Below are 16,153 nucleotides of genomic sequence, written 5' to 3'. Positions count from 1 at the left end.
CCACTCCACTGTAGTGCATTGTGTGACTTGTAGTGGGAAAAACAGCCATTAGCTGCATGCAAGTGTATTGGAGGATTGCAGATGTCTTGTTCCAGTGCTCCTGTGCGAGTGTAGTGGTTGTTGCAGTGAGAAGATCCTAGCATACAGTTGGCAATTCCAAAATAGCGCTGCCAGCAAGGGAAAAGGCATAAAAAAGATGTTCAAGGACACCACCCTCAGAGTGAGGGATTTACTTCCCAGACAGTAGCGGGAACAATAGGCTGGCAGAACTACTTGCAAAAACCCATGAACTATACTGTGATTAAGCAACACCACTTCTAGTGTTTTTCAAACCTTTACCCCACCAAATCACTTAGATGGTGCTTTACAGCAACACTTCCCATTCCCTTTTCCAGGCCCTTTAAAAATGCAGTCACTGGGCCTGGTAGCAACCTAGCACAATCATTTTGAAATCAGTGACAAACTTCAGCTTAGTTTTACATCATGCAGCAACTTCTTTAAAATTTGGAATTCCCAATTCTTTTCCCTCTTTTTCTCACAATTTGGAATGCCCAATTATATCTGTAGATGCTGCCCCTATTACTGCAAACCCTACTGTCATAGGGGAAGGTGACACAAACGCATACCCTGTTCTGAAACACATGATGTCAGTTGTCACTTCCTTAGGGTCTGAAGCTCCCATGCTAAGCTTGTGCAGGCCTGAAGGACAAGATTTCATATGCAGCTTTCTGCAGGGAGACTTCAGGCACCTGACTAACCTGCAGGGGTCGCTGATATGCAATTGAGCGGACCCCCCAGCCAACCAACCCTTCCCTGTATCCCCTGGCAGAACAAAACCAATTTTGTTCCAACACTATGGACTCCTGTTCATCGTGGGCTGATGACGCAGCTGGGATTGAACGCAGGCCATAGTGCCCAACCTTTTGCCAGTTGAGGCACTTGGGAGCCCCAAACAGCATCTTCACAGAGGACTGGACCAAATAGGCAGGTAGTGCAGGGCTGTCACAATAAATTGAAACTAGGAAGCACAGACATTGAGGTGTATTGAATATGCCTCTGAGGACTACAGACTGCATCTGGGCTGCAGCTGAAAGAGGATACCTTTCCTGTTTTTTTTTTTTTCCAGACCACACAGAAATACGTCACACATATCCAGTAGAGAAATTAGGCAATACCACTGCAAATGGTATTTTAACTTCAGTTTGGGGTACCACTTAAGAGCATGAAATGCATTTCTATTAGGATATGTAGAGGCTCCTACAAATGGAGGATATTTCACCATTTGTCAATTATGATGTAAAGATACAATGCCAGCACAATGAGTAATTATCATTGTAAACTGTTTATGGCCTACAGGTGAAGGATCTCATATGTCTGTATATAATATATATGCTGATATTATATGCCAGCTCATTTCAACATGAGTATGCAACTACTTATATATGCATATAGAAATGAAATTACGTAAAGTGAAAATGAAAATTTATATCCAATAAAAATTATTAGATATAAAACACTGTTTCTGAAGAAGTTCTGTATGTACAGATTCACATAATTTAGCGTGTGCATATGCTTGTTATTTACTAGCCTCCCATAATGTTAGAGGGATTTGGGAACTTTTTGTTGTTGCACCATTCCAGAAGTCCCCTTTCTTGAGGAAATTCTGGGACATTAACTGTCACATAAGCTAGCAGCTAAAACTGGCTTTCTGGCAATGCCTGACATTCCTTTGTGAAATCACAACCTGTCCCTCAATGTGAGGCAATATGCAGAAAAAGGCATTTTAACTCAAGTGGTGCCTTCAGTTTGTTTCTTTATGGAATCATTGGTTTAGGTCACTGAAAGAAAAAAGCATGTAGGTGTTTAAGTGTTTTGTTTTTCCACTATTAAATCCAAGGGGCCATTAAACTCTAAAAAAAAATAAAACCGACCACGCAGTCAAACCCATATGTGCACCTTAGGATGCAAAGCTCTTTGTAAAAAATCAGTTGACCGCATTTCACTTGTTAATAACCAAACACAGGTAAGACCAACGGCAACGTAATCCTAACGTTAGCGTGTGCTGGTGTCTCCGACGTACTGGCTGCCAGTACAGCGAGTGACAGTAAAAACGCGAACTCTGAAGGGCTAATTTTTCCAGACTGGGGAGGGGAAAGGGCCAGCTTGATTACAGGGAGAGAGGTTACTCCCTCCGTGCATGCTCCGCTTGCTTCCTGGGGGAGAAGGCTAATTGTTGCTTTACTTCCAGCCCTTGAAGCTGCATTCCCTAATTACCGTCATTAAGACTTATGAATCATCCCAGAAAAGGAAGTGCAGTCACAATGATGGAGGCTGCAACGTGAAACCGTAACGCAAAAACACCATCTTCGCAGTAAGGTCATTTCCCACTTCAACGTACAGCAAACCTTCGTTGTGGATTAAAGATGAGTAGAAAGTAATCATATATTTTTTTATTATTATTGATAGAAATACCCATTCACTTATTTTTGCTTTAAAACTTAAACATGAAATACGACAATGAAACAATAGCTTGAGAGGCACCCTGAAAAAGGAAACACGTGACAAACCCACATTTTCTATATGGTTCAACAATTTCCCAAGAAATCATACCTATTCCAAGAATTACTCTTATGTCAGTTGCATTTTTCCTGGACATTTCCTGGACATTCAGAGTTCATTAAAAAGTTAAATTTCAATTAACACAATGTAACAAACACACAAAGCGTGTCTCGTCTGTTGGCACCCTCTGAAAGAAACGGGGATTGGTCGTCACTTCTGCCTTTGCTAAAATAATGCACGATGAATTTCTAGGGGAAAAAAACAATCATGTAATGATGTTGCACCCTGTCCCTCTTAAATACTGTTGCCCTGGTATCGTCTTCCTCTGTTGTCACCTCGACTGTAACACGATCGTATTACACCATGTGCCCAGGGCCCCGTCGTGTTTACTGGTGAGCGCAACCCTTTGAAGTTTCTGCAAGTAGAGCACGTGGTACACACCGAACTCATATACAAAACATCTCTTCGTGCGTCTCCTTAGACCCACAGATTTTCTGAGGGAAAAATCAGAAAAGCCAAAACCGGTGTGCCCAAGGGACGGAAGAGAAAAACAATGTCCGAGACAAGGTTACCCGAGCCACTCGAATGGGCCCCTGGAATGCGCGAGATCGGAATGATAATTAGCGTTTAGATGTTTGATGCGACTCCTGGAGAGGATGTCCTTCAAACGGTGACATGAGGCGGCGTTTGCGCCTTAGCAGGTCTCTGAACCAATAGAGACACCTCCTCAGAGCGGTGCACTTATTGGAAAAGGGCAGCTGCTGCCGGAGATAAATATGCGCTGCGACCGCAATGAAGAGAGAGGCTGCTCTCCTTAACCTCTGCGCATACTGCTAATTGCGCTAAGTAGAGGGGCTTAATAGACTGGAAAATAATCATCATATATCTCGCTGAAGAAGCAAATGACCTTCTAAAAGACAATGGCCGTCTCACTTTCGACGCGCCGTTGGTTTTTACGATATTAAATGTCAAAATGTTGGGCTCCTTCGAATAATTAAATCAAATAAATTATGGCACCTAGGCAGAACCATCTTGTAGTCTAACCCAATTATAATGCACTGTAAAGCTAATTATTAAGCATGATTACAATTAGTCTAATTTTTAATAAATGTAACCATTAGCGGGTTCATCACAGTCACTGGCGATGCTTGCTGGCTCTGGGGCGGGGGCTGGGGGGAGTATATGGGCTGGACTCTAGAATCCACCATGAGACGTAGCCTACAAATAGGGCTGTAACAATGACCGAAGCTTTTAAGATTTTGGATTTTGGCTCGTACCATATATTTGAATATAAGTGACTTTTTAGCCATCATTTGTAAAATCAGTACTCGTAACCATAAAACGTAATCATAATTCATGATTTCGTTTCAGCATGTAGGCTTTACTGTTTCCGTAAATTCGCAAACATGACGTTTACATCCAGAATTCGTTTTTAATATTGTTGTTTACTTACATGGCAGGAAAATGCATACATATTATCAACATCAGCCTCGTTAGAGACGGAATGTTAAATGGACTTACACTAGATCTTACTGTTAGTTTATTATTTAGTTTTCTCAGCTCTCACGGTTTTTTCTTTTTTTGATATTTCTTGCATTAACACATAAATGATGTTATAGTGAGCGGTGCTGAATAGCATGCAAGAAAGGATCATCCAATAGCAATCATTTACGCATTTCATGGCAAGTGTCGCGTAATTTACAAAAGCAACCATCTGATTGTGGACTGTGTCCCGGCTCTCTTTCAAATTCACGCGAATCTCGTGTTAAAGGTAGAGTACTGTTGTGGGAAAAACACCAGCAATGATTTGCATTTACTCAGTTGGCTACATTAAGCACAGAAAACATTTCTCTGCTCTGCACGTTAAGCATAGAAAACATTTTTTAGCCATTAACTTCAATTAGAACACATAAAACGACACAAAACAGTAAGAGAAAAAAACATACAAATTAATAAAGTGTGTTTTATAAATAGACAGTTTTGGTATGAAACAGTTATGATACAGTTGTATTTACACTTGCTTTTCTTCAAAGAGAATCTGAGCATACACAGTCCCTGTGCAGGTTGTTTTGGTCTCCGGTTGGGGTTTGACCAACTCCAGCTCAGCATACGTCAAATTCTCCTCTGTGATCTTTGGCTGGAGGACAAGAAAGGGGACACTTAAAAGTGTGTTCACAGCTCACAGCACCTATAACCCTCTGTGAGGTCTTTGTAGTCTCATTTTGCTTAGCTCTGTAAGATGTCCATAAAGCATCCTGAATTAAGGCCATTGTTGACCTGGAATGTACTATACACAGTATTAGAGCTTCTAACAAGGGACAGCATTACTCCTCAGTGTTTCTGTCTACAAGTTCACCCAAAGAAAACAGGTCCTAATTTTCAAACAATGCTATGTCTGTGTTCCTAAAGGAGCATAGATTTTCCAAACCTCTGGCGAGAAGTTTGCAGCTCATTAGATTAAACATGCCTTTTTGAGCACTTTAACGTATCTCAACACTACCTGAATTCTAACACAAAACCCAGTCAATGAAATTCTTTGGATTTTCCTCTCTTTTTTCCCAAGAAATCGATAGGGAATATCCAACAGACTCATGGCTCTATGAATTGAAACCAGAGAACAGAGTGTACAGCCACCCCTGGCCTATCAGGGGCCTGGTGTCCTCAGATCTCCTCCATGTCACACTAATCCAATGAGCGGCCATCGTGGAAACACATTGGCCACATGCCTCATTTTATTAAGTCCAAATTGAATCACACCTGGTGCATTTTAGACCTCTATACAACCAATTATCAGATTAGGCTGGGACCTGACAGTACTATTGGATTCCTCGAGATGGGTCACAGCATTCGGTGATCCTGCCTTTTTTGATATGTTTTTTATGATACTTTTATAGCAAATGTAATGCAATAAAGACAAAGCATGCTAAATAAATAATTGTGTTTTGGAAAGCAATAAAACAAAATAAAATTAGCGGTCTCATAAATAGCAAGGAGGTACAGCAATAACTTCTATAAACAATATGGCACTATGAAACAAGCCATATAATTTCCCCCTTGCATATTTTCTTGCTTGTAATAATTCAATTGAAAATATGAGGAAAAACACCAGAGGTTTTAAAATGTAAATATTATACAATTTGTTGCAAAAAGATTAAACACATCAGAATGATTAATAAAACAAGAAACGCAATAAAGAAAACACTTTTAATTCAATAATTCAACTTTATTAATTTTGTTTAATTAGCTCCCATTTGTCCCAAACTAAAGTAAGTAGGAATTGTAAAGGTAAACAGTGAGCTGTTTTAAATGCAAACTGTTTGTTTTGACATTTGAAGCTTTGGTTTGGTTGGGTTGCTATCACTGGAACTGAAAATAAGTGGACATAATAACGAATAAGTGGAAATAATAACATTAGTTAAACCCTGTTATGTTTTTTTTTCTTTGCAGTAGAACTGTTTACATATGGAATTCATTTACTTTTTTCTCTTTTCATTTGCTCTCAAAGTACATGTTTTGGTGACACAGTAAGAATGACGCTTAGCGAACGACTTTGAGAACTTACCAAAACCACTTTTCTTGGTTGAACCTTCAAGAGTTTTGGCCTTCGCTGTTTATCTGCCACTGGCACTGGGAAATATAACAAGACGCACATGATTTGAGAATAAAACGTAAACATTTTTAATATAACGAGAAACATATGTTGAAGTCCATGAGAACCAGGCGTCATTCTGACGATAACATAATGAGCCAAATATTGTAACCGTCTAGACATTTAGAGAGACAGTAGGAGGACAGAGAGATTTTTGGAGGAAACAGTCAGACTGTAATGGCAAATAGTCAAGATGTCCAATGAAATGCTGCAACTGCTGTCACAGTGTTACTTTATCAGGCTGATGAGCTAGTCATTTTGACAACATTGAGCACTTGACGGACCCCACACATAGAGCCTTCTGCTTTTTGTTACAATGGAAATGAGGACGTGATCACTCTAAATGATTTATTTATTACAGACTGCTGGGGGAAGTACAGTATGTTTTCACGCATGTGTCTGTTGGTTTTTTATTTTTTGTTTTTTAGATTCTGTAGACCCTACTCACAAAAGCAAGACTATTTAAGGTTTCTGGTGCTTAACACAATCTGTCCACCATACTTTTCAGAGCGGACTGAGACAGACTAGTATGATACAGTTGTGTCAGCATTCACATGCATGTCGCAGACACAGCCGACACAAACTACCTGTGTATGTGTACAGGCACATGCATGGTGGGTGGGTGGGGGGAGCTTGAGCCCCTGCCCTTTTGGTCCTAAAGGAAAAAGTGCCCTTTCCTGCCAGATCCGCCAGTGCTAGGCTTTGTCTTTTTTATATGAGCCCGCACCCTCCAGAAAATCTGTGCTTGGCTCTGTACATGTCTTACATATACTGTGTTCCTTGGTTATCAGGGTTTTCCTCTTGTAACACCAACACCAAGAATGGAATGCAGACATGTGACCCTGTCAGTTGTTACTGAATGGTAAGACAGAGAGACAAAGTTTGAAGAATTTGAAACATTCTCCAGGAAATAAGCCGCATGACAAAAAAGGCTGTATGATTTAATAGTTGGTTACTTATGGTGGAATTGATTTGCTTTTGAACCTTTGGAATCAATGGGAAAAATGATTAAAATAACTTGTAAGTTTGTGGAAAAAGCTTAACACTCATTCAGCTGTTCTCAATAATGCCTGTGGCTTGTGCAATGAAAAACTACTTACCTTTAGCTGGTACCTCTGGAGGTGCCTCGTTGGTGAGCCCTTTGGGGGTCTGTTTGTGTTTCTTCCCTTTCTTGGGGGATCCAGGAGACAAACCGACAGTGCCCGGAACGTTCTCCCCTGAGCTGAATTGGTACCAAAGGAAGCCGAGCCATTAAAAAATGTTTTGGCTGTAGTGAGTTACAGTTATACCATGGCTCTACTTTTAAATCAACAGGAAGTGGAATTGTATGATTTGTTGTATGAAACATTTCTGTCCTACCTGCAGTATTTAAAAACCCATATCAAGCAAACAAACGTTTTACCCCTCAGATAACAAAGGTTCATATATTGTTGATAAAAAGAAAGGTATAGACAGACCAACAGATACACAGACCAACAGACAGATATAAAAATGGTAAACAGCTACTTTAAAAGCATACTGTACTTTTACTCTCTAATACATTACAGTGCATCCCAAATTGATGCCAAGATTTAAAATTCATTTCCTAATCTGACTTCTCAAAATGTGTTCTCAGCCATTTCACAGACAGACACTGATGTAATCTACAGATGCACACTATGTTATGGCCTGCATGGTTCTAGTTGCCAGATGCAGATGTTTTAAGCTCGCAGGCTGCCGTCATGGCAAACCAGACCCTGAAGCTTGTCTCTGAGATGTGCCGTTGTGTCTGGCGTAGGCTACTTCAGCAGGGGACAGAGCTGAGGGAGGCTGCCATGGGAACCATTGTGCGGTACAACACGGCCTACAGTCTGACGAGTCACCACACGTGCTGCCTCTCCAAAACTAATTAAACATTCCCCACAGCTGCAACAAATCACCTCTGTGTCTCTATGTTCATTTCTTCTCCTGTTGTTTTTTTCACATACAAGTCATTGTGTTCAACAGAGCTGTAGGATTCTCACCTGTTTTGAGGACTCTTGACCAAATAGTAGCTGGCTATAAAGGAACAAGACAATAACGTTACTTATTCAATGAACAAACTGACCTGTTTACAATGACTGTTGTGGAAAATGTCGCGTAAAAACATTCATTCAGGACATGTTCTTTGCTAGTTGTTATCCTGCATTATTCTTTGAATCAAGCTTGTTTGTGGAACCAAGAAGTAAAACAGGCTTATAGTAATTCAAACTATCCACCTGCTTCCTAGACAGACAGTGGGACATAAGAAGGGCTCTCATGCTTACCTTTCAATCTCTGTTTCCTGTGGATGTACTGGCAGGTGATGATCACCGCAAACAGAAACATGCAGATGAGCCCAACAGAGCAGATCATTACAGCACACAGGTACACGTCTGAAAGGCCGGGGGTGTTGGGGCAACAAGAATTTCACACATCAGTACAGTCTTTCACAACTGACACCACTAAATACACCACCTTATGGATCAGCCTGACTCATTAGCAGATGGGGAAATCGGGCTAAACGAGTGTTGTGTGGTGTCGCTGGTGATCTGTTCATTGGCCTTTGGCCTATTCGTTGGCTGAAATCAGAATACAGAGTCGCTCGATTTGCCAGTGTGACCACGTCATGCAGAGAGGGTCAGGTTCATATGGAACCAAGCCATCCCACTTTTTTCTTCTTCTCTGTCCGCTGTGGCTTGACCAGGTTCTCCTTATATAACAAAGCCTCTTTGTGAGAGAGGGGAACCCACACACTTTTGTATGCTGCATCCAGATGCTCTGATTACAGGGCTGGGGGTCTCACGGGTGGGTGTGAGCCTAAAAACCGGCCAAAGAAAAGCTGCTGTTATGGACCCTGTACTGTGCTGTGTGGTCCCTTCCCATCGGCGGGGCGCCGTGTTTGTACTTTGGCCAAATGCTGAACAGCAAGCCGTAAATCCTTAGTGGACCATGGGGTCCATGAGTAGCTATGGATTAGCGAATGTTTGGAAGAAAATTTAAAAAAAAAGGTATATGAAACAATATTGTGCCTGGCAACAGCTTTTTTAATGCGTGTAGGAGGTCAAGAGAAACAGTAAAAAAAGCCTCTACCTTCGAACAGGCGCCATATCTGGTCCCTGCTCTCAGGAACTGGTGTGACATGCACTGGAAAGAAGGGGAGAAAGCGTTCAGTCATCATCACAGCGGATAAGTGCAGGAATAGTGTTTCTTTTGAAGGCCTGAAAAAGCATTGTGTTGTGGATGAAAGGGCTATGGGTTTCCCCAGGCCAAGGTTTCCCCCTTTTTTCTTCAAAGCCTGCGTCCTGAATCGCCCATGCATACCATCCAGCATCCACAGCGCAGCCCACGAATATCCAGACTGCTGGCATCTGGCGATGACCAGACTGGGGATTCCCAAGGGAGGGAAGTCTTACTTATGCTCAGTGGCCCTTTGAGTCGCAGCTGGATAAAGAGGGTCTACCTCCGGGGTGGAGCTGGAGGCTTTTGCCGGAGCTCCTGCAGTCGGCCCCAAGCCACAGGAAGTTTACGTACATAACTGAATCTCATCACATTGTTCAGACCAGATAGAGGTCCCTGACCCTCACCCCAGTCCTAAATAAATCGAGTTTTGATCTTGGTCTCATCTGATCACAAAGATGATGTGCGCAAAACTGAAATACTCTGCTCACAACAGCTTGAGGTTTGCAGTGCTTATGACAAGAGCTCAAGTTTTACCATGCAGCCTGTACTTCAGCAGAAAGGCTGTAGGTACATGCACTGTGATGATGCAGTTCCCCTAGTGGACACCAGAGGCACTGCACACAGTGAAATCCATACCACCGGATCTTGGCCCAGTTAGCAGTACCTGTCTTAGTATTCTGTTCAGGTTTAAGGGAAGGACTTAGTTTGATTAGCCTTCAATGATTCCAGGCAAGGACGTTATTAGAGAGAGGAAAAAGGGGCCTTTTTGCCATACTTAGCCTTTGCCTCTGAAAATTGGTTTTGATACATCTGTTTCACATATTCAAAGAGTTGGAGCTGGAGTCTTGAGGAACTGTCAGTGTCCTTATTAACCCTTTATATCTCTGTTAGAATGCAAGCGTAATGTATGCCCATGGCCAGACTGAAAGCAATGAATCTGCTTTCCATATCACGTGCTCATGTAATAAGCTGCTGTCCATGTCTGGAATCACCCACTGTCTTTGAAAGAAGAACACAAAAGAAAACACAAAATAAATGCACTCCCTGGGATGCTATGGCTAATAATGAAGGTAGCTTTATTGTACATTAAGTACTGTAAAGCCACAGGAACACACCGCTTAAGCTCTTTAGCAGTGACTCATTGGCTGTGTATTTCTTATGAAAATAGCCAGGCGCCCAATTATGGTTTAACTACATACATAAACTAAAATCTTGTGGATGACTTTGGGGAACCCTCAATGGCACATGCCGTGAAACTGTATTTTTGCTGAGTGTAGACAATAAAACACAAATACATTCAAATGCCTCTGCTTAGTTCTTGATCACTGTCCAGTCTCGGTCAGCAGTGACTACATTTGTTAGTCAGCTCCAAAGCCCAAAGCGATATCCCTGGGTTTTTCTGTCCGCTGCACGGACAGGCTTATATGTGATTTAGTGAAGTAATTGCTGTTGATCCAAATACCATGAATTAGCCGAAGCTCGTCCCCCTGATTTGGATGGGTTTCATGTTGAAATGCGTCCTGAGATTCGGGTATTGCTTCCAGATGGAACAGCGGAAATCAGGCAAGATTTATACCTTGTATCTGTTTAGGTATCAACCCGGTTTTCCCCTAGGTTCGCGGTGTAGACTTGTTTATCAGTGTTCACTCACTGAACTAATACATGCCATATTTCTCAAAAATCATCACAAAACATGGTCTTAACTACTGCTTAAAGTCACCGGCCATTCAGCTTGAAGGCCCTGTGGTTGTGTTCAACCTCCAGTCCATATTGTAAAAATTGCAGATTGGGGCGAAACCAGAACCACACTAATTCAAAGTGACAGCGCATGTGTCTGCTCCAAAGGTCCTTCACACACCCTGCTCTGCAGTTTGTGATTCTTAGTTTATTGCATTTGGTTAGACTTTTCCTAACCATGCAGTTTTTCTCAGGTATAAAACGAGGTGTCCTTTTCAACATCAGTAGCATGTGTCTTAAGTTAAGGGATATCTTTGTAGTACAACGAGGAACAGCCTGCTTCTAATAAGGAACTGGTACCTCAGCCACAGATGGTCTTTAACTCCCAGTCTGGCTCCTGCTTTCTGTTTGAAGTTAACACATCTCTGCAGACATGCTGGGAACACATTCACAGTCAGCAACAGGGGGAAAACTGAGCAAAAGTATTAGGTTGGATTTTAAAATGCAACTCTGCTGTCTTGATGTAAACACTGAACAAAAGATAAAACGGCATAATGGAGCAGTCACGATATTTTCACTTCCTCTTTGTTTTCTGAAAAAGAGCAATGTCATCAAATCACGAAGCCCACGGGGTTTGTAGGAGTAACTTGGCCTGCATTCCAAAGCTTCTTACTGGACTTTGTTTCCTTGTAGCATCTGAGAACAAATTTTTTTCCAACTTATCCTTGTTATTTTATTGTTCTTATGTTCTTTTTCTTCGTACCTAATCCCCCCTCGGCACGAACTGCCCACAATCAGTTCTTTCTTTTTTCTTTCTGTCTGTCTGTTCAGCTGTACATTGGGTGGACTGTATATCGCTCAATACCAGGGTGTGCTGTGTGCCAGGCCTCCCTGCCAGTGATACACTTTACCAGAGACCCAGCCACAACCAGCCACCGTGACAGGCCCTCTTATTCTCCCTTGTCCTCAGGAATTGCTGCAGCTGTCGACCCAGAAGCACAAGAAGAGCTAATCAGCTGTGTGTTTTGACACAGCGGCCGCAGTGTTTTGGTCTCCTCAGCCCCCACGTGCTGGTTCCCACACTGTGCCTCCCTCTATGGAGTCTGGCCGCTCGGAGCCCAGTGTTTGTCTTGGCATGCTGGTCCACTGGTTTTGAGAGGGGAATCAGTGAGCCATGATGAGATTAGCACCAGCCTCAGAGCAAGAATCCCTCTCAGGTGAAGGACGTGACAGCGAGGTCTGAAGACATACAGCTGCATGCTCGTACTGCTTTGCAGCGTTTTGTCATCTTAAAGTTTCACGCACATGTCAAGCGATGCGCTGTCCTAATGGTGAGGACACCTTGTGGCACAGCCAGTGTAAATATTTTCCATGGCATCTGTGCCAAGTCTCCCTCTGTTGTCATCCCAGCATGTCCAGGCTCTGTCATTAGCAGGCCTAATATCTGTTTTCATTGGCAGGAGGAGCATTTATAGTGGAAACCGCAGATACACGTATACAAAAAAGCACGCAGCTCTAACAGACTGTGTTCAAGCGGGGGGTTAAAAAAACTACACAGACGGAAACCATTACCTCTCAGATAATAATTCAGATGAATATATTGGTTTTATTTTTAAGGAACAGGCATCAAGAAATCAAGTCATGAAAAGAAAGATCTGTGGATATTAATTATGTTGTTTTAGCAACATGAAACTAAACAAGAACACATTGGTCTGTTTTTTCTGGTCTGAACAATGTAGTATACAACAAGGACTGTAGTATTGAACCTGTGAAAAACTCCATATCAGAATATCATATCATTCATGTTGGTCTGGTATTGACTTAAAAACTCGGCTGCATCACTTTCCCAGCCATCACAAATCAGACACCCTTTTCTAATATATGGTTGTCCTCTCCAGTGAGTCGCCACTGGCCAGCTATTTAGTACTTTACTGTAACTGTGTGTGTTCTTTATTCACTCACATTGTATTGCATTGGATTAGTGGGGAAAGCAGGCCCAGAGAGACAGGACTGCAGATAACTGTAGGAATGGAGTCCATTTAATGGACTGTAGGAAACAGCTGCTCAGTGGCCCGGTGTTCGCCACCACGCCCCCCTGACCCCTGCGGCTGACCCCTCACCCCGGCAAGCCCTCGGGAACCCGCTTTCCTCTGACTCGTTGTCGAACAATGTCTCCCCTACACGACGTCGCTTTGATGTCGATGTTACACAACGTTTAAGGGACAGCGAAGGATGGGCTGTTCTCAGGAATGCAATCAGCCAGTCATCGCACCACTGTCACATGGTACATAAAGTATGTGCGGTAGGAACTCAAAATTGACTTCTGAGCGTCAACAAGCGTTTTCAGAAACGAACCGAGGAGGGACGTGTGTACTTAATTGTCCCAAGCAAGCACCAAATCAAAGGCCTTTACGAAGCTGCTGTGTAAATGCTTTCCATTTCCATGTAAATGCTGGGGTTCAGTTCCCTCCTAGGTATGTTTCAATATTTGATCATCCAGCTAAATAAATGGATAAGAAGTCAATTCTAAGATGTGGAGGTCAACCTAGATAAGACAGTCTGCTAAGACATCAAACACCCACCCCAAGAGAAGCAACGGGTGAAAATAATGAGAACCAACATAAAGCAGTTTAGCATGTTGCAATCCCTGGCAGCCTTGTTTCTGCGGTCCCATTGCCATTGTTACCTCTGAGCTCCGTCACCCCTGTGCCATTGGACGAGGCCCTCCAGCGATTGCGGTGTCTCCTGATCTCCTGCACCTTGCAGATGTAGTGGCCGCCATCCTCCTGGGAGATGTTGAGGATGAGCAGGTTGTAGGCCTTGGCCTCCTTCTCCTCGAAGAGCCGCAGCTTGGGCTGGGTGAAGCGTCGCGTGTAGTTGCCGTAGTACTTGGCCTTCCTCACGCTCAGCTTGACGATGAGCTGCTCCTCGCCGGCGGGGTCCTGGGCGAAGAGCCAGCGCACCGCCAGCACGCTGTTGGCCCTCTTCCTCTGGGACACCCGGCAGGACAGCGTCACGTTGTTGCCCTCCGGGGACATGGTGACGGGCCCCGGGGTTACAGTGACATTCAGGGCCTCGCAAACCTCTGTTGGAGGAAACAGCCACCGGGTGGCAGTGTGGAGCAGTGGTGAGGGAGAGGGGCTTCTAACTAACAGGTTGCAGGCTGAAATTCTGAGCGTGATACTGCTTTGTACCTTTTGGTTTTATGCTGCTTTTTATAACCGTGTAAACAGAATTGCCAAATTGTAAATATACCACTGATGTTACATAATATGATAATATTTTTGAATATATAACCCAGAGCTATTGGCTTGGATAAGAGCTTCTGATGAGAAATCAAGCAACATACCAGAACTCAACAGTCCCCCTTCAACTAACAGAGAACTCTGTACGACCTCTTCTACACTCTTCTACACTATGTAACTCAGCTATGATTTAGGGCGATTGCTGCGCAATGAGAATATACTAACAGGATTTTTTTGTCCTTCAAATCATTCATATTTTCCAGACATTTCATAAATTATCACTTCAATGTAATTGCATCCATAAAAAGAAAACACTGTAATAAAGGGGGCCCCAAATGTTGTGTTGGTAATGGAAAAGTGAACTCGGAGCAAATCTCTTTTTCTTTTGCCTTTTTCTGCTGGCTTCTGGTCACAACTTTAATTGAGATTAACCCTGATAAGGGGAATCTGAACTGATCACGCCAAGGAAAACAGACAGGCCACAGGTGGAAAGTATTTGTCTGCTTTTTCTGAAGACGAGAAACAAGAAACGAAATGGTGAACATCTGTGTTAGGCATTGTCCTATTTACTTTTTGTTAAATTTACTGCTTTGCCCCCCTCAGGGTCTTTCAGGGGTCTGCTCTGTTCACCATAACCACATCAGAGGAGAAAGCTCATTTGAACATAAACATGTTCCTTTGTCTAAAAGGACTCACTGAACTTCACAGAAAGGTCATGCAGAAATAAGGCTAGATTATTTGTCATATAGAACTTTAACCCTGTTTTGGAGATTTTCGAAAACCTTTCTGCGAAGAAATTGTCAGAACACATCTACCCAACCTCTGAAATCGTGGTCTTGAAAGACTGTGCCCTGAATTTAAAAAGCCATGAATCTTAAACACATAGGTCCAGCAATGAAGCAATGTCTACTGAGGAAATGTTAGGAATTGCTTGGAAGTGTTGGGGAACAAAGCTGTAGCATTTGTATGTGGGAGATCACATCCATAGACACCACATCCACAGCTTTGTCAGTCTTAAGAAAGCACATTCACAACAAGTAAAAAAGGAAAAAGAAGTTCTTCAGACAAAGAACTGGCAAACAACAAGGCAATCTTGCAGTATTTCTAGTCAGTCACAATAAATCTGAACACTTTTTGTCTTGGCTGTTCACATTGTTAGTCAATATTTTATGTTGTTGGATTTTTAAATATTTTCCCCCACATACTGCACCCTTTCGTTGTCTTTTTACTTATAGAGTTTCTTCTGCTCAGTTTCCCAGAACAATGCCACACCTGGCTTTTCTGGCCTCAGCTCTTTAAATTCCAGACTTCTAAACTTTCAACTTCCAGAGTTGTGTTTTTCTCTTCCTTGCCACCCTTTACCGCTGTGTCCTCTCGGTACGCCTGCAAGATCGCATTACCACCAAAGAGTCCGTTTACTCGTGTGTGTTTTTTGCATTGAAATGGTCAGTTGCCCCCCCCACCCACCACCACCACAAAAAAGCATGCTTACCTCCAACGAAAGATCTAGTCAGGAGAACTACGACCACTGAAGAGATTTTCATTTTCCCGACCCGCAGGCTCCATAAACCCAGTTCAACAGCTCAAAACGAACAGAGTCCCAGGGCTTCCCTCTGTTTTTTCCCCCCCTCGCTCGCTTCGGTGTAATATGAAACAGTGCCCGCTCTGTTCCCACTTAGAAACACCCTCTCGCTCCCCTAATCACTCCTCTCCCCCTCTGCAAAATGTAGGAAATGTCATTTCCTGTGTTGGAATTGGAGTCGACGCAAATTTTCAGCTGGACCTACATGAAACGCAGCCACGAGGTCTTTGTTTTCACTCGGAGGACAGATAATGGGGGGAG

General features: G+C 42.8%; 1 protein-coding gene across 1 annotated transcript; it reads right to left on the bottom strand.

Moving 5' to 3' along the window:
- Positions 1-4,570: 4,570 nt before the first annotated feature.
- Positions 4,571-15,946, bottom strand: vstm4a (V-set and transmembrane domain containing 4a). The gene is made up of 8 exons (XM_036547152.1): positions 15,803-15,946; positions 13,752-14,150; positions 9,299-9,352; positions 8,494-8,601; positions 8,212-8,245; positions 7,309-7,430; positions 6,122-6,186; positions 4,571-4,696 (listed from the first exon to the last, which is right to left on the bottom strand). Exons 1-8 carry the CDS (start codon positions 15,852-15,854, stop codon positions 4,571-4,573), a joined length of 960 nt encoding a protein of 319 aa, XP_036403045.1. The 5' UTR covers positions 15,855-15,946.
- Between the last annotated feature and the right edge of the window lie 207 nt (positions 15,947-16,153).

Source organism: Megalops cyprinoides, chromosome 15 (assembly GCF_013368585.1).
Source record: "Megalops cyprinoides isolate fMegCyp1 chromosome 15, fMegCyp1.pri, whole genome shotgun sequence".
NCBI classification, from domain to species: Eukaryota; Metazoa; Chordata; class Actinopteri; order Elopiformes; family Megalopidae; genus Megalops; species Megalops cyprinoides.
This window is presented reverse-complemented; position numbering and strand designations above follow the sequence as displayed.

Excerpts from the sequence above, each read along its gene's own strand:
- vstm4a (XM_036547152.1), bottom strand. The coding sequence starts at position 15,854 with ATGAAAATCTCTTCAGTGGTCGTAGTTCTCCTGACTAGATCTTTCGTT. Across the intron at positions 7,431-8,211 it reads GTCAAGAGTCCTCAAAACAG|CTCAGGGGAGAACGTTCCGG; the intron begins GTGAGAATCCTA and ends GTACCAATTCAG. Across the intron at positions 6,187-7,308 it reads TCCAGAGGTACCAGCTAAAG|TGCCAGTGGCAGATAAACAG; the intron begins GTAAGTAGTTTT and ends TATATTTCCCAG.